We start from the raw sequence: 24506 nt of genomic DNA on the forward strand, positions 1-24506 counted from the left end.
TCTTCAGTTTGTAGTGGAGTGCTGGGAACACTGGAATTGGGGCTGGGGATTTGCTGGTGCCCAGGGGAGGCAGAGAAGCTTTAAATCAGGAGAATCACAGCTACTTGGACAGTGATGGGAGGAAAAGTCCCAACAGTGGGGGGATTTTGGGACTTTTGGGGGCCCTTTGGGGTTCTGTGGCTTTAGAAGCTGCAGCCCTGAAGCTCCTCAGGGGTTTGGGAACAGAGAGACTTCACATGGTGCCAGTAAGAAAAGGGCCTTTCTGAGCTCCCAAGGGGTTATTGCTCTGTGTTTTTACTGTGTGACCCCCAGACAGTGAGGCAAAGGCTCTTTAGCATCCCCCAAACTTCTCTGTGCACCCCAAGTCTGCTGCAACCCTCCCTCAGCAGCAGGGAGCTCCTGAGCCCTTTGCAAACACCACCCCAAATTTGCAGATGCAGGGGCAAAAAACACCCCAAACAAACAACAAAACCCATAAAACCCATGTCAAAGTAATTTATTTCTTTTTAATTTTTTTTCATTTTTTGACTTTTTCCCTCCCCAAATCTGAGATTCCCAAAGTCCTGTACAACAGATCACCAGGTGAGGGTTAGTGAAAGCCAACCATTTGCTGAATTTCCAAGCTACAAGGGAAAGAAACGAGGAAAAAAAGGAGGAAAGGAAGGCTGGTAGGAGAAATCACAAAAAACAGGAAGAGAAGGGCTCAAGGCATGGGAACAAACCCCAGTGAGAACTGTACATGAGGGCATGGCCTGAGTGGCTGCATCCCTCTGGGATGTGCTGGGCCACAGGGACCAAGCCCGGAATATTAAACACGTAGGAAACCAACCCCAGCCCTCCCCAAACAGAACCCCCCCAGAAAGTCAAAGATACTCATTTGCAAAGACTGACTTGTACTTCAAAAGATTTCCTGTGGAATTAAAAGCCCTCAGTGGTTTGAAGTAAAATAACCCAGCCAGGCTGCAAACAGTGTCCATGAGCCCTGGGGGCTGCAGCCATGGCTGCTTCTTCCCAGAACATCTTTAAAAAGGAAAATCTCTCTGGAGCACAGCCCTGAGGCCATCTGAGTCTCTGTGCAGCCAGTCCATCCTCACCAGCCATCCCCAGGTGATGCTTTTAACCTGAATAATGCCCAGTCCGGGAGAAACAGGGAGCTCTGTCACATGGAGGGGAGGAATGGAGACAGCCAGGAGAAACCAGAGCAGGAGGCCCCTAAGTGCTTCAATTCCTCTCCTGAATCTCTGAGTAAGCCCAAGGGCTCCCTTGCAGCACATCTGGTGCAGAGGGACCTGCTCTGAGCCTGCTGCTCCCCCAGGGCTGTCCCTGCTGCATCCAGATGGGACAGAGCTGGTGCCACAGCCAGGCTGCCCAGCCATGGCAAATGGCTCAATGGAAAATGCAAATTGCAGGTTTTGATTAAATTTAAAAGTGTTTTGACACTGTCCTGGATGGGGGAAAGGTGTCTTTTTTTAAAATTTTTGTTTAAAAAACCTCTCCCAAACAAATAAATGTAAAAATGTGCATGCAAGGGGTGGGCACACACACGGTGACCCCTGTGCCAGGAACCCTCAGCCAGGAGTTGTGTGTGGCATCACTTGGAGCAGGGATGCTGATTATCCACAGGGATTTTCCTCCATCCCAAGGTGTGCTGTGTGTGATTTCCATCACTGAGTAATGCAGACGTTTTACATCCCCAGCCCAGCTCCTTCATGGAGTCCATGAGGCCACTCTGGGGGGCTCCAGGGACAGGCCCAGTCACCATCCTAACCCTGAGGGGATTGTGCCTGGTACCTGGGATTAGTGCCTGGCACCTGGGATTAGTGCCTGGCTGGGGCAGTGGGATGGGCTGGGGATGGCGCAGGGCTCACACCCACAGCCACCCCCATGGCTGCAGCAGGGAGCAGCACAGCACAGGCTGGCAGAAGGGTGGGCAGTGACATTTTGGGGTGGCTGAGTGTATCCTGGGGCCCTCAGGTCACGCCAGCAGCTGCTGCTGACCTGCAGCACGTTTTCAGCCGTTTTCAGCCACCCATGAGCCCCATCATTTGCTCATCACCCCTGGCCAAACGGTGAGGAGGGGCAACTCCTCCATAGAAAAGGATGCTCAATATCAAAATCCTCTTTATAAAAGAAAAAAGCAAACTCTGCAGAGCTGGGAAACCTCTCATTCCAGCTACACCCCCACACTCCTCACTTGAGTTTGCTCTGCTCCCCCTTTATACGGCCAGCCTATCAAAATACATTCACTTCATTTTTTTGTTTTTTGTTTTTTCCCTATTCAAAACTCCTCCACGAACTCCAACCAGTCCTCCCCGCTGCTGTCCAAATGCCCCAGGGCTGGGTGGGCGGGCGGCACCTCAGACATCGGTGCTGATGCTGCGGCTGCGGGAGAACGCCTCCCGCATGGCCGAGAGCCGGTTGGGGTTGAGCGCCTGCAGGTTGGACACGGGCAGCGCCAGATCCTCCTGGCTCACCGTCTTGTAGCTCACCCTGTCCCCCCCGTTGTGCAGATCCTCGGGGGGCTCCTGCAGGAAGAAGGTGGGGGGCTCCTGCAGGAAGGAGGTGGGGGGCTCCTGGAGGAAAGATGTGGTGGGCTCCTGGAGGAAGGAGGTTGGGGGCTCCTGGAGGAAGGAGGTTGGGGACTCCTGGAGGAAGGAGGTTGGGGGCTCTTGGAGGAAGGATGTGGGGGGCTCCTGGAGGAAGGAGGTGGGGGGTTCTTGGAGGAAGGAGGTGGGGGGCTCGTAGGGAGTGCAGCTGGGGCAGCTGGGCCGGCTCTGGGCTGGTTTTTTGGCGAAGGGGGATGAGGAGTAGAGCGAGGGGCCGTTGGTCAGCACTACGTTGCGGTTGCAGTGCAGCGGAGGGATGTGCGAGTGCACGGCGAAGTCGGGCTCCTCCTCGTCCTCCTCGGATTCATCCTTCTTGCAGCAGTAGTACTGAAACGGGAGGGGCTCAGCTGGCACCCCCAAAGCTCCCACACCATCAGCCCTCCCCGCTGAGGCACCCCCGAGCCTTACCTGGAGCCTACAGTAGCAGAGGACGGCGATGATACAGAGTAAAATGACAGTCGCTAAAATTCCACCTGTGATGACCACGGTCCCGGCTGTCATCCGCCCTCTTCTCCATTAACAGCCTGCAAAATGGAGTGCAAGGGGTGAGGGGATGAGCTGCAGAGCCCCAAACTCTCTGCTTACCCCACTTTGAAGCGGGTTAAAAAGCAGGAGGGCTCTGAAGGGCAGAATCAGGATCCAGGGGTACCCGTGGGAAGTCACCAAGGAGTCCCCAAAAATGCCACCTTGCAGGTGTAAAGGTTAAAAAACTTCATGCTGAGTGAGAAGCAGCTCTGGGGTCACATCAGGAGGGAGAGCCAAGGAAAATAACACCAGGCACCAAGGGCACTCTCCCAGCTCCTACCTGGTGGCAGAAAGCTCCAGTGATGGGAGAAGGAGCTTTGCCATAAGGATTTCTGATCTGCACTCATTTTTCTCTGAGCCTCTAATCCATTTTCCCCATGAAAACAATGTGGTATTTTAATTTGGAATAACCTCAGCTGCTAAGTGAGCCTTTAAGGACTGCAGGGAGTGGGGTGCTGCCCTCCCTGAGAGCAGGACCTGTCTGAGGCACCAGGATCCTCCACTTCACCACGGCCATGCCACAGTGTTGGGGGGCTCTGGGGGCACCCCAGGATGATGTTTGACAGCCCTAGGTGAGCTGTCAGTGGACATCACAGAGGTGCTGTGGCTCAGCTTGTGTTTTGGGGTACCACCAGCACTCTTCTCCCCCTGGAACACCCCTTGGGAGCTGGGACAGCACAGGGAGCAGCAGAAGGTCCTTGTCCCTCTCCAGATGTTGTGTATCATGCACAGCACGAGCCCTGCGACACCAGCAGGGGTTTGCTCTCAGCATCCCTGCCTTGAATGCTCAGGAAAGGCCTCGAGTTCCTCTCCACCCCAGGATCAGACACAGGTTTTGCCCCAGGAAGGATGCTGGGGTGACAGGGTACCAGCCTGCTCACACCTGCCAGCAGCCACGAGACAGTGGCACTAAAACTGGCACAAATAAAGCTCCAGCAACATTTTAGTTCAGGCTGGGAACAGCAGGAGAGACATAAATTAAGGGAGAAATGCTACCCTGACCACCTACTCTCCAAGTGCTTTAACAAAGCTGGCTCCCAGCTCGTGCTATCAGGTTAAACCAAAAACCAGCCACCCCAGCCCCAAATTACTTCAGCACCCGAGGAAAAGCAACTGTATCTGTCAGGGATTTAACCTGCTTCCAAAGCAAACAAACCTGGGCCATATTTTCAGGCACTTCATGTCCTGCTAAAGTTGGGTGAGTGCTGAATGGATAAAGCAGCATCACGTTTTATGGTGCTGCTGAGCAGCTCGGGAGGAGGGAAGGGAATTCACACCCCTCTCACACCCCACGGCCATGGGGCAAGAGCAGGGCCAAATCCTGCCCTCATTCCTCGGGAAAACGCTCTGAGGAGGCTCAGGGGGAGCAGCACAGTCAGGAGAAGGGTTTGCAAACGATGCACCAGTGATTTAGAAACTCTGGCTGCTGTTTAAAGAGGGATGGAGGCGCCTGGCTGGGCCAGGTGCCAGCTGGAAATGCCCATCCCTGGGCCCTTTGCTGCTCCCATTTGCAATCTCCTGGAGTCAAGGGCAGGGGGAGCAGGGCTGGGACAGGAACCTGGCTCTGGGGTGGCCACTCAACCCTGCAGGACCTGGAGGATGGGAGCTGCATCCATCAGAGAGCATCAGCATCTCCCTGCTGGCCTGAGATGGGAGGTGGCAGGCAGAGCTCTGCCAGGGAGGGCTCTCTGGCTCTTCCACCCATTAATTAAAGCCCCGGGGCACAAGCCAGGGCTGCAGGAGCCGATTTCCCTGGTTCCTGTCCAGCCGAGCCCAGCCAGACGTGGCATCGAAGCCACTGCTCCCTCCGGAGCTGGACCATTTGCATTTCTGCCTTTTCCCCTCCCCAAACATACTTCTCTGATTAAAGCTGCATACCTGGAAGCTTTAAACCCTCCAGCGTGCAAAGGGGGAGGAAAGCAGAGCATGTGGAGGCCCATAAGCTGAACAATTCCTGTCTAGACCTCCTTTTTACATTTGTTCCTAATTTCATGCTCCACAGGCTCCCAGATTCATATATTTAGCAATAAATATCCTGGTAAAAGGAAGTGCTTTGCAGCTCTGCTGTGGTCTTTGAGAAGGTATGCAGGAGCCCTGCTCTGAGGAGCACAGGCAGAGACTCAATCCCAGGAGAGCTCAGCTCCTTCCTCCAGCTTTAGGAGCCCTCCAGCTCCCAAGGTTGCCTGAACCCATCCAGACTCAGCCCCCAGCACATCATCCATCCCTGGCAGAGAGCAGGAAGGGGCTGCAGGGGGGCTGTAACCCCACACAGGCTCTTTGCCCCCAGCCCAGCAGCCCTTTGCTGCAGGAAGGGGGTCCCCAGGGCCATGGGGTGATGGTGGCCCTGGGGGTACTGGGAGCACACAGGGCTTGATGCAAGACTTCTCCTTCCTCAGAGTGAAAAGGACAGGCTGTGCTGCTACAAACCAAAACCATTTCACAATTCCCAGATTGTGGAAGTGCAGGTCCTGCAGAAGCTGTTTGGTTTTAGACACAGCCCTGTGCCACCTGCCTGCTTTGCACATCCCTGCCATGGCTGAGGATGTGGATTTTGAGGTTGAGCTGTTCACTAAGGGCTGGATCTGCCTCACCCTCTGATGTGTTTTAAAAAAAAAGAGTGGACATGGCACTTGGTGCTACAGTCTGGTGGAGGTGTTAGGGCACAGGTTGGACACGATGATCTTAGAGGTCTCTTCCAACCTCATTATTCTGTGATTCTGTGAATCTGTGATTCTGTGATTCTGTGACTGTGTGATTCTGTGATTCTGTGATTTTGTGATTCTGTGATTCTGGGATTTTGTGATTCTGTGAGTCTGTGATTCTGTGACTGTGTGATTCTGTGACTCAGTGATTCTGTGACTCTGTGATTCTGTGAATCTGTGATTCTGTGATTCTGTGACTGTGTGATTCTGTGACTCTGTGATTCTGTGATTCTGTGATCTGTGACTCAGTGATTCTGTGATTCTGTGATTCTGTGACTCTGTGATTCTGTGTGATTCTGTGATCTGTGACTCAGTGATTCTGTGACTCTGTGATTCTGGGATTCTGGGATTCTGGGATTCCTGCCTTCCCTTGGGCACTGCCACGAGGAACTGCCCAACCCAGGGGCTGGGGGAAGCTCCTCCTGAGCAACACTGAATGGGAGAGGAAGGGTTGGGGTGAGAAACCATCCTCTTTCCACCTCCCCAGCACCTTGAACACGGCCCCTGGACCACCAGGGGTGCCCAGTGTGGGGAGAGGCTGCTCACAGCTGTGCCTGGCTCTGTGCAGCCTCTGGGGAGGGCTGCGTGGGAGGAAGGCTTCCGAGCAGCTGGGGGGGCTGAGCTCAGCCCAAACCAAGGCTCCAACAAATACCTGGCTCTGGAAAGCTGAGCTGCAGGTCCAGAGGCTCGTGTGGACTGGTCTGATCCTGCTGCTGAAGCTGGAGGGGGAAGGAGACCTGGGCATGGAAAAGGAAACTGCTCCCAGATTCCTCTGAGCACCTAGTTAAGCCAACTTGCAGGGATTAAGGATAATCTTCTGGGCAATTAAATAAATGAGGCTTTCAGCTGTCCCATCCCAACCCAGCTCCCATCTGCAGGGTCATAAAGTCATTCCAAAGAGTTTTGCACCAGCTGGAAGTGCTGCCATGGCAAGTTGTTAAAAAAAAAGTGTCCCTCTGTATTGCCACTGCATCCCCCAGCAGCCCTGGGAGCCAGAGGCAGCACAGCCCTCTATTCACCACAAAATGTGGGAATTGCCCCCATCCACCTGTCTCCAGGAGCTTGACATTCAGACAAAACAGCCAGACTGGGTACAAAATTGCAGCTGGCAGCACAGACAGGAGTGCTGGCAGGACTGATCCTGCCTGGTGCTGGAGCAGGCAGGAGCTGAGAGCCCACCCTGGTGAGCACAAACACAGAAACAACCCCTGCTCCAGGGAACAGCAGGGAGCTGAGAGCCCACCTTGATGAACACACAGGGACAAACAGAGGCAGAAACCCCTCCTGCTCCAGGGAACAGGGAACAGAAACACCTCCTGCTCCCCGTGGTGAACACACAGGGACAAACAGACACAGAAACCCCCCTGCTCCAGGGACACTCAGTGTAAGACCCTGCCCCTGGCTCATGGTTTGTGCAGGGGAACAGGGTTCAGCTCTGCCCTGTGCTTCCTAACAGCCAAGATGGAGAAAGGACAGGAGAGAAAAAAAAAAAAGGAAAACAGCCATCCCACCCTCAGCAGGGAGCAGGGGAGGCCAGCCTGTGTCCTGGAGTGACACCACCCTGCCTGTCCTGGCTGTGCTGTGCACGAGCACATCCCTGGCTCTGCTCTGGGTTTGGACAAGCTGCTTGAGCACCGAGGGCCTGCCTGGGTGTCCTCCAGCACCAGGGAAGGGCCTCTGAGGGGGGACTGAGCCCAGCACAGCCCCCAGGCTGACCCTCATCCAGGCAGCTCAGTGGCAAAGATCCAGGGGAAGGACCTCAGTGGGGGGGTGATGGGGCTGGGGAGATTTAATTCTGTGTGGAAGGTGGGTGTTGAGCAGCTGTGTGAGGGCAGATGGGCCTGAGCCTGTGCGCTGCAGGGAGAGCAGCACTGCAGGTCCTGCCCTGCGTGGGCAATGCAGCCACTTCCCAGCTCATCCACCTGCCAGCAATGCTGACACTGACACTGCTGGTCAGGCCCTGCCTCAGAAGGAAGAAAAAGAGCTCAGTATGATGCCAGGGAAAAATGTGAGCAATGCTGGCTGCCCCAGATGCCACTGGACATTGCTGCTTTCTGTCCCAGAGCTGGGTGCAGACAGCATTCAGGATCTTTAATCAGAACAAGAAATCCCACTGTAAAAAAGTGTCCAGGGCAGAGCAGGCTGGATCCGAGCCCTTGGTGCTGTAAATTCAGGATAAGCCTGGTTTACACTCCTCTGTGTTCACCCTGGAGCTCTGTAAGCGCCACAAAGGCAAACACCAGAGAGCATTGGTGTGAAGGAGCTGCCACCAGCCTGGGAGGGGGGAAAGCAGCAAATAAAGCACGAGCCAGCACCAGTTTGGTGGCAAATCCAGCCTTCCTCGTGCATTTCCCCCAGTTCCTGTAATCCTACCCAGTCAATGAATGAGAGCTGGGCTCTGGGAACAGCCAGGCAAGGTGCCAGCAGGAGCCTTTGCATCACCAGAGCCAGAGGGCAGGGCAGCTGCCAGAAACACAGAAAGGCAGGAACGTGGCTTTCCAGATGAAAACCACTTCAACCAGAGGCCCTGCACCAGTCCTGTGTGCTCCTTGTCCCCTCCTGAGGGCACCATTCCTGGCCTGGGGACAGCATTCCTGGCCTGGGGACAGCATTCCTGTTCTGGGGACATTATTCCTGGCCTGGGGACACCATTCCTGGTCTGGAGACAGCATTCCTGGTCTGGGGACAGAATTCCTGTTCTGGAGACAGTATTCCTTACCTGGGGACACCATTCCTGGCCTGGGGAGAGCATTCCTGGCCTGGGGCTGATGTTCCTGCAGGGATTCACACAGCCAGGCTGGGTCACTGCAGACCCCTGGCTTTGACAAGGCCACCTGGGCACTCCCCAACACAAGGAGTCACCTCTCACCGTTCTCTGCTTGCCCAGCAGTGCTGTCCCCATGGGAAGCCCCATCTCCAGGCACTCCAAGGGGTTTGTGAATATTTTATGAGCAGAGGGCACTTGGCTCTCTGCTGTTCCCTTTTGGGAGAGTGCTACTCACAAATTCCCAGGCTCATCCACAGCAGATGGGTCCTCCTGGGTGCTGGAGATGGCTCAGAGATCCCAGCAGAGATCCCAAATTTCCCACCTGCATCCCCCAGGACTGTGCTCAGCCCACCTCTGCTCAGACACCACCCTTGGCAGAGCAGCTCCTGCACTCAGGAGGGGCTTTCCCCACCCTGAAGGGTCCCACCATTGATGATCCCTGGAATGAGAGGAATTCTGTGAGCCTGTGGCACATCAGAGAGGGCTCCACCAGCTGGGAGATGCCTGTAACACTGTCCTGGGCCTTTAACTGCAAACACAACAGAGAACAGAACATTCCACATCCACCTGTCCCCTCCTGGTGGCCTTGGAGACTTAAAACCAGCTACAGAGGTCACTGTCACTGTCACAGGGGTAGCCCACAGCCCAAACCCCTGGGAGAGTCCCCCAGCCCTCCTGCAGCTGGGATGTCTCAGCTCCCGTTGATGTCCAGAGCACAAACCACACATTGGAAAGGGAAATTCTCCCCTGATCAACTATTTATCAGCCAGGACCTTGCTGGAATAGTGCTCAGCTCTGCAGAACAGGATCCCAGCCACCCCCAGGCTCGGGCAGGGCTCAGGGGACACCTGGGGATGGCTGAGGGCAGGACAAACCCTGCTCAGGAAAGGTTTTACTACCCTGGCACTGCAAACCAAGGCTGGAGGTACAGCAGGATCACACAGGTGAGCACTGGGTGATTTAGGGATGTATCCCCCATGTCTGCATCTAGCAGAACACACAATAAACTCCTCCAGAGGGCTGGAAGGAGCAGGGACTGTTCCTCTCCTCTCTGCCCATTCTCAGCTCAGCCCTTTGCAGCCAGCAAATCTCCCCCAGTGCTCCCAGAGCAGTGCTGAGGTGGGGAATGGGTCACACTGAGCTGCTCCTTCTGCCTGCTCCTGTTATAATTCAATATAACCGCTTATAAAAACCACATTACAGATAATTAACCCCCCGGATTTTATAATGAAAAGTGTTTTGTTAAATATCACGTGTCAGTCCAACAACTCCTTGTTGTATAAGCTTTTTCCAAATACCAGGGACATTCTGTGCATGCACCTGCAGGTGTCCCTGTCAGAGAACTGAATTTTTGGGTTAAAGTGACCTTTAAAGGTCATCAGGTGTGACCCCCACAACCTGTTTGACAGCACTGACAACAAAACCCAACAGAGGAGGCTTGGGCTGATGCAGAGATCCATCCTACAGCAAGAGCCACTCCAACCGTGGGGTTTCCTGCTTTTAAAAAAAGCAGAAGTTGGCGGCAGAGTCAGGGATCCTCTCACACGGGTTTTACAGCAGAGATTCGCTCTCAGGCTGTTTCCAGCGCTCTTCAGAAGGTTTCCTTGGATGCAGGGGTTGCCCATCCCGGCAATGTGTGCTCGGCACTAATGAGGCACTAATGGCTCTGAGCAGAAGCAAATCAGCCTCACAGAAACAATATTTGCACAGCTCATCAAAGTGCCGTGAAGGCTTACTAAGCACCACGGCAGGCAGGAATTTCAATGACTGCAGATGCTCCGTGGGGAGAGGCTGCGCTGCTGGCAGGGCCGGGGGAATCGCTGAATCACCTGCATGCTGCCCTTGGGAATGTCCCCTTCTGGAGGTGCTGCTGTCCCCACTCCACAGGGACTGGGGAAGGTGACTGTGGACATTTCTGCACCGGTGAAGTGCCCACCCTGCTCTGTCCCTCTGTGAAAATGAACGGCCACATCTCCTGAAAGCATCCACAGGGGCGTTGGTGACATCGAGAGTGTTGGGAAAATTAATCTACAAATTTATGACCAAAAAGGAGGCAGAGGAGTCCTTTCTGGCTTTATTCAAATAAAGGGAGAGGCCATGGGGCATTCCCCTGGGATCTCTCCAGCTGGGGGATGAAACCCCATCTCCAGGCTGTCTGACACCAATGGCTCGCTCCAGCATTCCTGCTGCTCCATCTCCCAGGAAATGCCTCAAGAACGAGGTTTCAGACAGGGCTGCTGGGCCATGGGGATGGCAAACACACTCACACAGAGCCCCCAGGTGAGCTCCCAGCTGGTGACAGCCCTGGCTGGGAGCTGGAGCTGCCTCCTGCTCCAGGGGGCACCAGCTCTGGGATGGGATGGGAGCAGCACTGCCATCCAAAATGACCCTGGGAACAAGCATTTACAGGCCAGGGACACTGCACAGAGGGACAGCAAGGTCCTGGTACCCTCTGATGGCCACACAGAGCAGCAGAAGCAGAAACTCTTCCTGTGGCTGCTTTAGCCCCTGGGATTTGTGGCTCTGCACATGCCACAGCCTCTGCATGGAGAATCATCCCTATGGGAAATCATGGACTGAGGCACCTCTGCTGCCATCCAGCTGTGCTAATGGAAGCCCTGAGTGCTTCAGAGCTCCTGCTTGCACTTTTTAGCTTCTGCTTCAGGCAGGCCCAGTCACACAAAACCCGGCCTGGCCACACTGCCCCAGCTGCAGCTTCAGCCTCCCTGCACAGCTGGGACACAGCCCTGGCTCATCCCAGCACCTCTGGCTCATCCCAGCACCTCTGGTTCATCCCAGCACCTCTGGCTCATCCCAGCACCTCTGGCTCATCCCAGCACCTCTGGTTCATCCCAGCACCTCTGGCTCATCCCAGCACCTCTGGTTCATCCCTGCACCTCTGGTTCAGCCCAGCAGTTCTGGCTCATCCCAGGAGCTCTGGTTCATCCCAGCACCTCTGGTTCATCCCAGCAGTTCTGGTTCATCCCAGCAGTTCTGGTTCATCCCAGCAGTTCTGGTTCAGCCCAGCAGCTCTCCCTCTCTGGCTCTGGCAGTGCCATGCCTGGCAGGGAAAGTGCTGCTACTCCAAGACCCATTTTTCAGACAGGGAAGTTGTCTGATAAATCACAGCTCTGCTTTTGAAGCCAAATTGCCTGAAATCCACCAAATTCCAGCCCATTTCCATTTAGTCAGCACTAAATCCAACAGCTCTGCACTTCCAGGGGCTGTGAGCACATCTCTGTGGGATGGGAAGATCCTGAGCAGATTAAAGTCTTTGTGAGCTGCACATCCTGCTTCCCTTTGCTCAGGAGTCACAGATCCAGGCTGGCAACCAGGGAGCTCTTTTAAAATAAAATGCAGCCTGGGGGGTGCAGGGACACCCTCCACCAACCCTGTCATATTTTATGAGCAGAGGGCACTTGGCTCTCTGCTGTTCCCTTTTGGGAGAGTGCTACTCACAAATTCTCAGGCTCATCCACAGCAGATGGGTCCTCCTGGGTGCTGGAGATGGCTCAGAGATCCCAAATTCCCACTTGTGTCCCCCAGGGCTGTGCTCAGCCCACCTCTGCTCAGACAGCACCCTCTGTCCCTGCCCACCCTGCCAGCTGTGGGTGGCTCTGTGGCAGCTGGTGACATCTCCTGAGCTCTCCTGGGCGCTGGCTTTCCATGGAACCCACTTTTTCCTGCTCAGTCCCCCTCCTCTGCCCTGGGGACACAGAGCTGGCTCTGTGCTTGCAGCTCCTGTGTGACACCAGGGGACTCCCTGGGTGCTGCAGCCAGCCCTGCCTGGGATCTCCAAAGAGACACACACAAAAAAAACCAACAAAACAAAAACCACCAGGAAAAAGGGTTGGGAGTTTCCATAGCTACAGCTTTCCATGGCTCTGGCTCAAGCCCTGTAATGAGGCACAAGCAGAGTGGTTTTTTCCCCACTCCAGCCCAGCAAGGCAGCGTGGTGCATGAATAAAGGAGAGCAGAAGAGAGGGGGAGCTCAGGGATCTTGGAAATAACACAGAAATGCTAAGGACTGGAGTTTGGCACATGTTCCCTGCCCTGGTGCTGCACCTGGGGTGGGAGGGAAGGAGCCCCTCACTGAGTGAGGGAGAGGAACCTTCAGGCTGCTCCACAGGGCAAAACCTGCTGCATTTCAGCTCCTGTGTGCCTGCTGCCCCCGGGAGCTGCTGCAAGCAGGGGAGTGCAGAGGTTTAGGGCAGAGACTCTGGGCCTTGCCTGGCTTCCCCTCCGTGTCCTTTCATCAATATAATGTCACCCCCTCAGGGCTGGTGTCAGCACTGTCACACGTGCATCACAAAGTGATCACAGAATCACAGAATTCCAGACTGGTTTGGGTTGGAGGGACCTAAAATTTCATCTCATTCCAGCCCCTCCCATGGGGGGAGCACCTTTCACTATCCCAGGTTGCTCCAAGCCCTGTCCAACCTCCCCTTGGACACTTCCAGGGATCATGGAGAAGAGGGAGATGGGTTTCCTCATTGTTTGCACCCTGGAGTTTTCCTATAGGCAGTAAAATCTCCTTATGTTATCCTCTTTAATAAGGATTTATCATTGCTGCATTAGGGAATTAATACAGACCGTCTGAGAGGGTAATTTTCAGATTCTTGGCAACTTACCATGAACCAGTTCCAGTAAATTTTCCCTTTTTTCCTCACCTTAATTTTGTTACAGCTTTTCCTGGGAGATGAGAGAGGGAAAGATTTAACTCAGAGGGAAAAAAAACCCAAAATGACAACCCCACAACAACAAAACCATAAGTGAAAGAGTGAAAAACATAAAGGAGCTCTCACAGCTCAGCTGAAAACCCTCATTAGAAGAATAAAGAAACAGAGAAAAACCTTCACAAAAATTGCTCTGCTCAAGCCCACGTGGGCTGGGAACTGCCAGGATCAAATGTTTGAGATATTGACAGTTCCCAGGGACAGCATCTTTCCAAAAGCAGAACACGTGTGAGGGATCTTCTTGCCTCTTGTCAGCACGGGGATGACACCAGCCCTGCCTTTGAAATGACTCCTTGGTGCTGGAGAGGCCCTGAGAGTGAGGCAGTGGCTCCTGATCCTCATCTGCCACCCCCTTGCTGTGCCCAGCCACAGAAATGCTGCCACAGGCACCCAAAGGTGGGAAACTGAGGCAGCTGAGGGAGAAGGATGGATGGGATCAGAAGGTTCTGCTCAGAATTTGTTCTTCTGAAGGAGTGACTCTTTCCAGAATTGCTCCATCCATCTGGACTTTGAAAGGATTTTTTTTCCACCTGGGTTTTGGAAACTCCTCCCCAGAACACCAGGAGCTCCAAGAGCTCTGTGGGAGCTGCTGTCTGACACCAGTGGCTCACTCCAGCATTCCTGCTGCCCCATCTCCCAGGAAATGCCTCAAGGATGAGGTTTCATGGCTCAGACAGGGCTGCTGGCCCATGGGGATGGCAAACACTCACACAGAGCCCCCAGGTGAGCTCCCAGCTGGTGACAGCCCTGGCTGGGAGCTGGAGCTGCCTCCTGCTCCTGGGGATGCTGGCACATCCTGAGCAGGCTGCAGCTCCTCCCTGCCCTGCTTGGCTGACTGGCAGCACCTCAGAGGAGCAGAAAGTGCCAGGGGTCTTCTCTGAGCCAGCCAAGCCTCAGAGCAGGGCTCTGAATCCCACCTTGAGGCACCCACAGCAGCCCTGGCAGGGGTCAGAGCCCTGAACCCTCAAGGATGAGCTCACAGAAATGGTTTAACCCATCCTGGGAAGCAGAGGGGGCTCAGCCAGCACCCCCAAATCCCAGCTGGATTCCAGCTGTCCTCCCTTGCACTGGGAGCTCTCTTTGTGTGAGCACAGTTGCTGGGACTTCTTGGGAAGTGGGTTACAAGGTGGTGTTAGCAGCCCAATCAAACAAAACCTTTGTCATTTCAGCTCCTGGAAAACCTGTATTAATTTTTGGGATCCTTCTCTTTTTGAGCAAGACTCCAGCAGCAGCATGCATCAGTTTTAGGAGCCCAGAACCAAATTAGCAAAGCTGCTGATTTTCTGAGCTGAGCTGGGATGGACTGGGACGGACTGGGAGCCCAGAACCAAATCAGCAAAACCTTCACTGATTCTCTGAGCTCTGCAGACACCACCTCCCTGGTGGAGCCCTTCATTACCATTCTGCCTCAGTGTGAACCAGACAGAGAGCTGAAGTCTGAGTTTGAAAAAGCCCAGCGATATGAAAATGTGAGCATCCTCCCAGTGCCCAGTGCCTGGCAGTGCCCCTTGGCACAGAAGAGCCCCTGAGATGCCCCTCAGGAAAGTCCAACAGAACAGAAATCTCCTCTGGGAATCAGGAATACATTCACTGCTGATGGCCTGGGTAAAAAACACCTTCCAACCTGGCTGCCACTGCTCCTGGGCTTGACAGAGCAGAGAATGGGGAGTGTGGGAGCCCAGGAATTTCTGCTGGGAGCCCAGGAATTTCTGCTGGGAGCCCAGGAATTTCTGCTGGGAGCCCAGGATGCTTCACTGCTGCTTCTGGATGGTTTAATTTGGATCATCATGGAATCACACAAGCCTGATATTTGGGTTACAGGGTGATGCTAACAGCCCAATCAAACAAAACCCTTTCCATTTCAGGTCCTGAAAACCTGAAATGAATTTTTGGGACCCTTCTCTTTTTGAGCAAAACTCCAGCAGCAGCATGTGTCAGTTTTATGCATCCCTGGGGCTGAGTAGCTCTAATCCTCTGCAGTCGACAGTTCTGCCACAGCCCAGCAATCTTCACACTTTATATTTACTACCCATCAAGTCAGACAGTGTTTTACAGACTAACCCTTTGCCTGCCAATCTGAACATTCAACTGTATATTGTATTTATAATGGTACCTAGAAACTAGGTAAGATCAGTGCTTGTTTTCTCAGAAACTGGTGCCACTGTTTTGTGTTTTCTGTAACCTGCATTGTTTTCTTTGAAAATACAACATAAACAAAAATGTGGTGCCAGAAACACAAGGGAAAATAGGTGCAACTAAGAAAACTCCACTTTCTGTGGGCTGAATCTGCTCCCACGAGCTTCTGTGAGAATCAGGAATAACTCTCGAGAAAACAGCAAAGCTGAAGTGTTGCAAATCAGAAAAAAAATCATCTGGAACTGTCTAATGTTCATTGTGCTTGTCTTTATCTCAGGGGGCTGGGCCTGCCCATGGGATTTCACATCCAGTGCTGGTCACAGGGGATCACAGAATCCCAGGATCTCAGACTGGTCTGGGTTGGGAGGGATTCTAAAGCCCCTGTCAGTCCACCCCCTGCCATGGGCAGGGACACCTTCCACCATCCCAGGGTGCTCCAAGCCCTGTCCAGCCTGGCCTTGGGCCCTTCCAGGGATGCAGGAGCTCTCTGGTGCCCACCAGGTCTGCCCTGCAAAGAGGAGAGACCTGAAAGCTCAGGGATGCCAGTGCTGGAGACCGGAGCTGCCCTGGGCATCACAGACGGGTTTGGGACCTTCAAAGGTCACCAAGCCCAGGCCCCAGCCAGGAGCACATTCCCTGCTCTGGGTGGGCCTTAACTCTGGCACAGTCACTCAGAAAATGGCTTTGGTGACAGCTGGGTGGGAGACATCACCTGGGGGGCTTTGAGAAACACCGTTCAAGCATTTTTATGCATTTGGATGTGGAAGCGGGGCTGGCTCTGCTCTGCCGGCACAGGCAGTGGCAGCTTGGTGCCTGTCGCTGTTTGCACAAGGAAAAAGCCACACAAGAAGCCCATGGGACAGCCATAAGTTGGAATTATTACCCCAGTTGCTCCTTTGTGTAACATAACAATAAACCCACTAAATTTTCCTAACAACAAACGCAAATCAGCGCTCATTATCCTTCCCCTCCCAGCTCCACTCCCACTCTCTCAGCAGAGCTATTTTCCCCCAGATGCCACTGCTAATCTTCCCAGGGCTTAGCTCCCCAGCAGGCAACACCAATCAGACCAAGACACCTCCTTCCCCTCCACAGGAGAGCCTGCATCCCTGCAAATCCCTGCTTGCACTCCTGGAGAAGATGGGCACAGATCCCCACCAGCATCTCCTCAGCCACCCTCCCACAGCTGGGACACCTCCAAACCGAGCTCGAATTCCTTTTGCCACAAAATGCCTCCTGTTTAGAGGAAAACTCAGTTTTCCTCTGTCACTCCACGTTGTGTTAAGTGGAGAGTGGTGGCAGGGGGAGCATCCCTGCCCGCAGGGGTGATGCAGGAACTGTCCGGCAGGGAGAGCCTCCCTGCACACGCTGGCACCTCGCCGGGAAGGCAGGCAGCAGGTAAAGGAGAGAGTTAATGGCTTGCTAAAGCTCAGGCAGGAAGATCCAGGATGGATCGAAACCCAAATTCAGGCAGGGAGCACAGGGAATCCAGATGGAAACCACAAATGCAGGTTAAGGTAAAGAGGAGCGTTAATGGTTGGCCAAAGCTCAGGCAGGAAGATCTAGGATGGATCTAAACCCAAATTCAGGGAGGGAGCACAGGGAATTCAGATGGAAACCCCAAATTCAGGGAGGGAGAGCAGGGAATCCAGATGCAAACCCCAGATGCAAGCAGAGAGAGCAGGGAGTCCAGATGCACACCCCAAAAGCAGGTAAAGGAGAGAGTTGATGGTTTGCCAAAGCTCAGGCAGGAAGATCCATGATGGATCTAAACCCAAATTCTGGGAGAGCAGGGAATCCAGATGCAAACCCCAGATGCAGTCAGGGAATGCAGATGGAAACCACAAATGCAGGCAGAGAGAGCAGATGCAAATCCCAAATGCGGGCAGGGAGAGCAGGGAATGCAGATGCAAACCCCAAGACCAGGCAGGGAGAGCAGGGAATCCAGATGGAAACCTCAAATGCAGGCAGGGAGAGCGGGGAATGCAGCTGTAAGTGGCGTGGCAGAGCCCGAGCAGCACCCTCTGCCTGCACCAGCAGCAGACACGGGTTTCCAAACAGGAGCTCTGTGCCGGGATCGCGCTGTCCCTGCCGGTCCCCTCGGAAATACCACAGCATCTCCCCGGCAGAAACACCCAAACACCCCAGAGAGAAGCGAAGGTGGAATATTTGGAAGAGAAGCGAGCAAAGCTCTCTGTAGGTGAGTGATTTTTCTCGCAGGGAGCCGTGCCTGGCAGTGATGCTTCAGCTGAACTGTGATTTTTGCAGCCGCTCCGGGGACGCGTCTGACGCTTCCCTGTGAAATCCCCCCCCGCTCCCGGCACGCTCCCGCAGCATCGCAGCAAATTCCAGCCCCAACGCAGCCTCTGTGGCATCTTTTACATCAAAGTCCACATCTCTCTGCTGGGATCAGTGCCAGTCGGTGAATCTTTGAACCTCCAGGCATTTTGATCCCGTTCATCTGAAGTGAACCCAGCTGGGGAGAGGATGGGAGAGGAGGAATCCATCACAGGGATGAGGAGATCCCCGGGGGATTTCAAAGCAGCCACATCACCCAGCAATCTGGGGGTTTCTCTCTTGCCCTGACAGCCACTTTTCTGGCATTTATAGAGATGGATTTCCCCCTTTAATCTCAAATACTCTGTGAGTAAAGAGAGGAGCAGGCTTTGCCTGGTGCCAGCTCTGTGGGGACCAGGCAGTGCTGCTACCAGAGGCCACCCTGGTCCATTGTGGTCCAGGGACCAGCTCTGCACTGGGAAAAAATACAACCACACAGGACTCTTCCTGCTGGTTTGCTGAGATGGGAAGGAAGGGGAGGAAATCCCAGCTGTGTGGCCTGCTCAGCACTTGCAACTCCCCCAGTGTAATGAGCTTATGAGCTTCTGCAGCTCAGATGAACTCGTTCCTAGAGCAAAGCCTCAGAGCCAGACCTAAAGCTGGTGGTGCCCAGGGCTCTGTCCCCTGCTGAGCAAGATCATCTCCTTTATCCCCTCCCCAGGAGAGGCCAGCCAGCTCAGCCTTGACAGAGCCTAAGCTGGACTTCAGCAGCAATTCAAAGGGGAAAAAAATGGGTTTTTTCTACCAAAGCCAGTTTTCCATGGTTGTCTTACCACCCAAGGATTTTGTGGTTGTTATCTCGGAAAGGGAGGAAGAAGAAGAGGATGGGGCTGTGGAGCAGGAGGGCAGGGCTGGAGCAGCAGTGGGTGAAGAGAAGGGAAAAGGGAGGGATGGGCTGGGTGTGTGGGATCTGAACAGCTCCCAAGGGCTCCCCCAGCACTGAGAGCCTCAGAGCAGCAGCAGGTGAGGCAGAGGAGAGCTGGAGGCAGTGGGACAGCACGGCCCTGCTGCAGGCAGAGCCCTCTGCCCAGCCCCAGGGCTCCACTGAGTGGAACTCACTCAACCCCACTGCCCCTCAGAACAAAACACTGGTGAAACAGGAAGATATGTGAGCCCACGACATGGTTTCCTCCCTGAGGGGCAGGAAATCATCAGTGAGCAGGAATTCTGCCTGCCCTGGGGTCGAGCAGAGCAGGCAGCAGTGGCTCCTGCAGTGTGGGTGCAGTGAGGCTCATCCCTCCCTCCCTGTGAGCAGCACCCCTGACACCTGGGCCAGGGGAGGGAGGGCAGCTGGCCCCTGGCTCCTGCCAGGAATTCACTTTTCCTTTTTTTAATAGGGATTAATTCAGTGCTCTGGAATGGGCTGAATAGAGGGGTGGGCTCCAAGTGGCTCCTGCTGTGGCCCCCCAGCCCCCTCTCCCTGCAGAGCCTCCTACTCTCGGCTCAGGTGCTCAGAGCAGCTGCTTTATCCCTGGATAATGACATTTATTTTCTCCTCAGTGCCTCGGGGAGAGCTCTTTCTCTCGCCCTCCCTGCTGATGTGAATCCTGCTGCCCTATTATGCTGATCTGAGACCTTTTTTTGCTGTTGAAGTGCTGGTGAGCTCCCCTGCATCCCCCATCTGTACCCCCCAGCCTGCTCTTCCTTCATTTCCCAGCTTTGATCCCACCAGCACTGAAGCAAAGAGCAAACCCCCTTACATTTTCAGCCTGGACCAGGTCCCCCACCTGGCTGGGACAGACTGAGCCTTACTTTTGGGTTTTTGGGAAGTTCCCTCTAAAGCATCCTTCAGAAAAGGCAATTACCACAGTGCCATTAAAGCTTTCCCCACTGCACAGCCTGATAAGTCGCTGGGAGCTTTTTGAAATAACCTTTAAACAATAGATCCTGTCTTGTTTACTGAATGTTCCTGAACTCAACAGTAATGCATCCAGATGTCACCCCTGCCTACCGTAGGCCTAACTATTTCTGGAAACACACCAAAGGCAAATTGCTTGGATAATGTCAGATATGGTTGCAAAAAGAATATGACAAGTTTCCATCTCCTTGATAAAAGCTGTGGAGCAGAGAGTTATTTCCCAGGGCAGCAGAGCTGTGTGTACCTTCCACTCAGCCCCGTGGAGGAGCTGCATCCCCTCCTCCTTCAGCTCATGGGCAGGTGGAACCTGGCACGTGTTTTTCAGCTTCCAGCTCAGGAAAACATCAGTGTTGCTGTCCAGAGAAGCTCAGCACACTCACAACATCCATGTCTGGGGCTGCAGGTGGCTTTTGTCCTGCAAGAGGGAGATGGGGTGAAGCACTGGATGGTGAGCAGGGGCTGAGCTGCCCTGGTGATGCCTCAGCTCCTCTTGTGCCATTGTTGGCAGTGGAGTTAAATGAGTTAAATGCCAGCTCTGAGCTGTTCAATGAGCAGGAGAAAACTCTGTGTGAAGTGAGAGGGTGGCAGAGCTGGGCAGCCCCTGGCTCCTGTCCTGTCTCCACTCCTCATCCTGCCAAGGGGAGCTCACGCTGAGGGAGGTGCTGCACCCAACATTGTCCCTGCTGAGATTTCTCCAGAGAGAAATCTGCACTCTTGGACACATAGGATGGGGTAAAATCATCATTGTGGTGGTTCTGGCCTAAATCCAGTCCTGTCCCCCCCTCAGTGATGCCTCTGAGAATCACATCTCCAATGGAGCCTGCTCCTCCTGCTGCTGCCCTGAACTGCTGTTAGAGGGTCAGGGCTGTTATTAACCTTTCCAGAACAAAGAGGTCCAGGGATATTTCCAAATATGATTCTGACCTTTGATTTTGTTCCCCAACCTTTCCAGCTGCCCTCTGCCCAGGGCTGCTCCAGCAGGTTCCTGAGGTCCCAGCCCTGTCTGGGCTGGTGCTGGCTGTGAGCTGAATGTGGCTGAAAGGTCTGGAGAGGGTCAGAGTCCACCACCCACCTATCTGTCACCCTCTGCCCATCTGCACTGCTGGGATAAAGGCTGTTTGCTCAAGCCAAGGGGGAACCAATCCTACCAGAAGAGATCACAAGGAGAGAAGGAGACAACACACAATGACCTGGGAGAAAACGCATTTAGACAGGGAATGAGCTGCAAGTTCAACCCCAACAGCTGCCACCTCTGCTCCATCCTTCCCTGCACCTCTTCAATGTCACAAGCTGCACCACCAGCCGTGGCTGCAGGAGCCCTGCCAGCATGCAGCACCTCTTTCCTGGCCATGTCCTTCTCCATATCCATGACAACACCACAGCCAGGTACAGGAACAGCCCGAGTGACAAGGGACCAGCCATCCCTGCTGCTTCCACCAGCACTGCACAGCCAGAGGGAAAAGTCTGAGTCAGGCAAATCCCTTGGAGCTTGGCCAGCTGCAAAACCCCTCCTTGCCCCACGTGCTGGGCGCTGAGGACACATCCTGCCTTCCCAGAGGTCAGTGGCACAGACTGTGCCAGGCTGTGAGCGTGCAGCAAAGCTCTCTGGGCTGCACATAAATGCCTGAGGGAACTGAGCACCTTCATCTCTTTGAATCTGGCACCCAGCAAAACTTTTAAAGATCCTAAAGGGGTGCTGAGGAATGGCTGTAGGGTCAGACATTAGAAAGGTTTGGGTCAATAAACCATGGGCAGTGGGTCTGTCCCTTACCCAAAGCTGAACTCAGAGAGAAAAGGGTTCAGGCTTGACTCTCGTGTCACCTCCACGAGGGTTTAGGGACTGCCAGAGATTCAGTGGAAAAGGGTGAGGAGATGTGAGAGCCAGACCCTCTGCCAGGCTCTGCTGGAACACAGCTTGGACACAACCAGGAGCCACTGCTGATGTTCTGCCACTCCTTGTGCACAGGTAGGCACAGGTATTTCAGTGTTTGAAACCTGTGCCCACTGGCAATAAACCAGAAAGGAACAAATGCTGTTTCCTTCCTTCCCCTCAAATCCCCACATCCTTTCTGAACGAGAACCAATGTACTGCGAGGTGATAAATCAACATCAGTAGCTTTGCAGGGGATTTGGTTGAAGTTCTTTATCTCTCCTGAGCACCAGCACCATTCCTTAAGAGGTCCTGTCATCACTCTGCACAGAAATCCTGACATGCAGAGGGAAGGAGGTTACACTTCTAATTACAGCTGCACAGTCTTTAAGGTGTTTAAAATCTCTTTTCACCAACTGACAGCCCCTAATGCACCTTTCTGCTCATTTCAGGCAAGAAGAAAATCAACCACAGAGACTGCAAACAACTCCGGTTATTCACAAGCCATTGCAGTGGGACAGGAGCCTCGGCACAGGTGTGGGATAGCTGAGGCACTCACTTCATGCACAATTCATGTCAACTGCTTTCCCTCACAGCGCTGTAATTTAGATGCTTCCTCAGCGAAGACAAGATGTGATGACTAAAAATCCCATCCTACTGGGTACTTTTGCTCAAATGAAGTCACCCAGGAGCACCATCTGCACTCTAAAAATCGGGATAACCCGCCAGGTTCCCAAAAATGACAGCCATACATCACGACAGACTCAAGTGCAGAGTTTTCCCTTCTAGGTTTTATGCTGATTCCGCTGCTCGTTTCAGGCTGGAATACAATCTGTTGAACCTCAAAGTGCTGTCTTCTCTTACCTTGAATTTATTCTGCCAGGGAACTGTCTACCTTAATGAGTATGAGCACACCCCCACTACCTCCCAAGTTTGGTGATCTGTTATGTCAAATATAAATAATCCTGTCTGAAAGCGGTCGATATGGGGAAATGAAAAGCCATCTTCCCTTGGGGGATTTCTCTCTCCCTCCCACAGCCCCCCTGAGCCCTCAGGCTACCTTTAATGTGCTGAGCAGCATCCATGTGGCTCTGAGAGCACAGACCTTGATGGCTGCTGGATGCAGAGTGACAAAAAACAACCCACAGGTGACAGTGCCATCACCTTCCTCTCATTCTGCCCTGGATCCCTCTCCATCGCTGAGTGTGAGCTGATGGGATGATCTCCTACCCAACCCAGCACTGGGGTGTCCTACAAAACTCATTGGGGTGGAGAGGGGGGTTCTGATGTCCTTTGGGGCCAGCACATGAGATGGAAACAAAGTGAATCACATGGCTCCAGGTGGGATGTCCAGCCAATGAAGAGAGGCCAGTTCCAGTCCCACCCTGAGCGTGCAAAGGGGACCGAGGTGTCCCTGGGGCAGAGGAGGACACGACCTGCACACCCAGGACAGCCATGGCATGGGGGCAGCTTTCCCACTTCATCCCTGAAAGGTGCTTTTATGACATCCCTCAGAGGCTTTGGAGCTGGGGCTGCTGCAGGATGAGGGAAAGCCGAGCCTGGAGCACCGCAGGGTTTCCCAGGCAGGTCTGAGGCGGCGGGACCTGCCCCATTCCCAGGCTGTGGGGGAGCGGATGCCACGCTGTTCTCCGTGTCCCTCCTCACCGTCTCCCCCTCCAGATCCCTTCCCAGCCCGCTCCCGGCAGCGGGGCTATCCTGTGCCCGCTGCCCTCCTCGCAGGCGTGCCCGGGCTGCGGGGTTCGCTGCCGCTTCCCCGGAGCAGCCATCCCAGGCAGTTTCGGATGCACCGGCAAGCGGGCGGCGGGGGCGGGAGCGAAGCGAACAGGGAAAAAACACCGCGAGAGACCCCAGCGCCGGGAGATGCGGGGAGAAGGGGCCCGGCAGAGCCCGGCAGAGCCGGGGGGGTCCCGCGGAGCCCCCGCGCCGGTGCCTTCTCCCGCTCCGCTTACCTTCACACGGGGGAATGAATGGGGCCGGCTCGCTCAGGTGAGGACCGCGTCTCCCGAAGTCTCCCGCTCGGAGAGCATCAATACCAAAATAAACGTTTCTAAAAAAAAAAAAAAATTAAAAAAAATCTTAAAAATGAAATAACGATTAATATATATATATATTAAAAATAAGCGTCAGGAAGGAGGCTGAGGAGGAGGCGGGCGGCAGCGGAGCAGGCAGCCGGCAGCAGCCACCCCTGTCGGCACATGGCCGGGCCGGCGGCTCTGCGGGGGCCGCTCCCGCCTCCCCGCCCCGCTCCCAGCGCCGCGGGGCCGCCAATGACGGCCCGGGAGCGGCGCCGAACCGAGCGGCGCCCGCCGAGCCCCGCAGCGGCCCCGCACGGGCAGCGCCGCGCCCGCCGCCCCCCGCCCCAACCCGGGCTGCGGGGCTGCTCCCCATTCCCAGCCCAGGATGCGGGGCTGTTCTCCCCATTCCCAGCCCAGGATGCGGGGCTGTTCTCCCCATTCCCATCCCGGGCTGCGGGGCTGCTCCCCATTCCCAACGCGGGCTGCGGGGCTGCTCCCCATTCCCATCCCAGGATGCGGGGATGCTCCCCATTCCCAACCCGGGCTGCGGGCTGCTCCCCATTCCCAGCCCGGGGTGCGGGGCTGTTCTCCCCATTCCCAGCCCGGGGTGCGGGGCTGTTCTCCCCATTCCCATCCCAGGATGCGGGGATGCTCCCCATTCCCATCCCGGGCTGTGGGGATGCTCCCCATTCCCAGCCCGGGCAGCGGGGCTGCTCCCCATTCCCATCCCAGGATGCGGGGCTGTTCTCCCCATTCCCAGCCCGGGGTGCGGGGCTGTTCTCCCCATTCCCATCCCAGGATGCGGGGCTGTTCTCCCCATTCCCAGCCCGGGGTGCGGGGATGTTCTCCCCATTCCCAGCCCGGGGTGCGGGGATGTTCTCCCCATTCCCAGCCCGGGGTGCGGGGATGTTCTCCCCATTCCCAGCCCGGGGT

At 54.8% G+C, this 24506-nt stretch overlaps 1 protein-coding gene across 1 annotated transcript; it reads right to left on the minus strand.

Annotated features, from left to right (window-relative positions):
• Window positions 1–480: 480 nt before the first annotated feature.
• FAM163B (family with sequence similarity 163 member B) lies at window positions 481–23860 on the minus strand. The gene is made up of 3 exons (XM_066562626.1): window positions 23508–23860; window positions 3015–3130; window positions 481–2933 (listed from the first exon to the last, which is right to left on the minus strand). Exons 2-3 carry the CDS (start codon window positions 3105–3107, stop codon window positions 2358–2360), a joined length of 669 nt encoding a protein of 222 aa, XP_066418723.1. The 5' UTR covers window positions 3108–3130; window positions 23508–23860; the 3' UTR covers window positions 481–2357.
• Window positions 23861–24506: the final 646 nt, after the last annotated feature.

The sequence above is a fragment of the Molothrus aeneus genome, chromosome 19 (assembly GCF_037042795.1).
Source record: "Molothrus aeneus isolate 106 chromosome 19, BPBGC_Maene_1.0, whole genome shotgun sequence".
Lineage (NCBI taxonomy): Eukaryota > Metazoa > Chordata > Aves > Passeriformes > Icteridae > Molothrus > Molothrus aeneus.

What these genes read in the sequence shown, in the direction of transcription:
- FAM163B (XM_066562626.1), bottom strand. Translation starts at nt 3,107, where the DNA reads ATGACAGCCGGGACCGTGGTCATCACAGGTGGAATTTTAGCGACTGTC. An exon ending in TCTGCTACTGTAGGCTCCAG is followed by an intron (nt 2,934 to 3,014) that starts GTAAGGCTCGGG and finishes CTCCCGTTTCAG; the next exon opens with TACTACTGCTGCAAGAAGGA.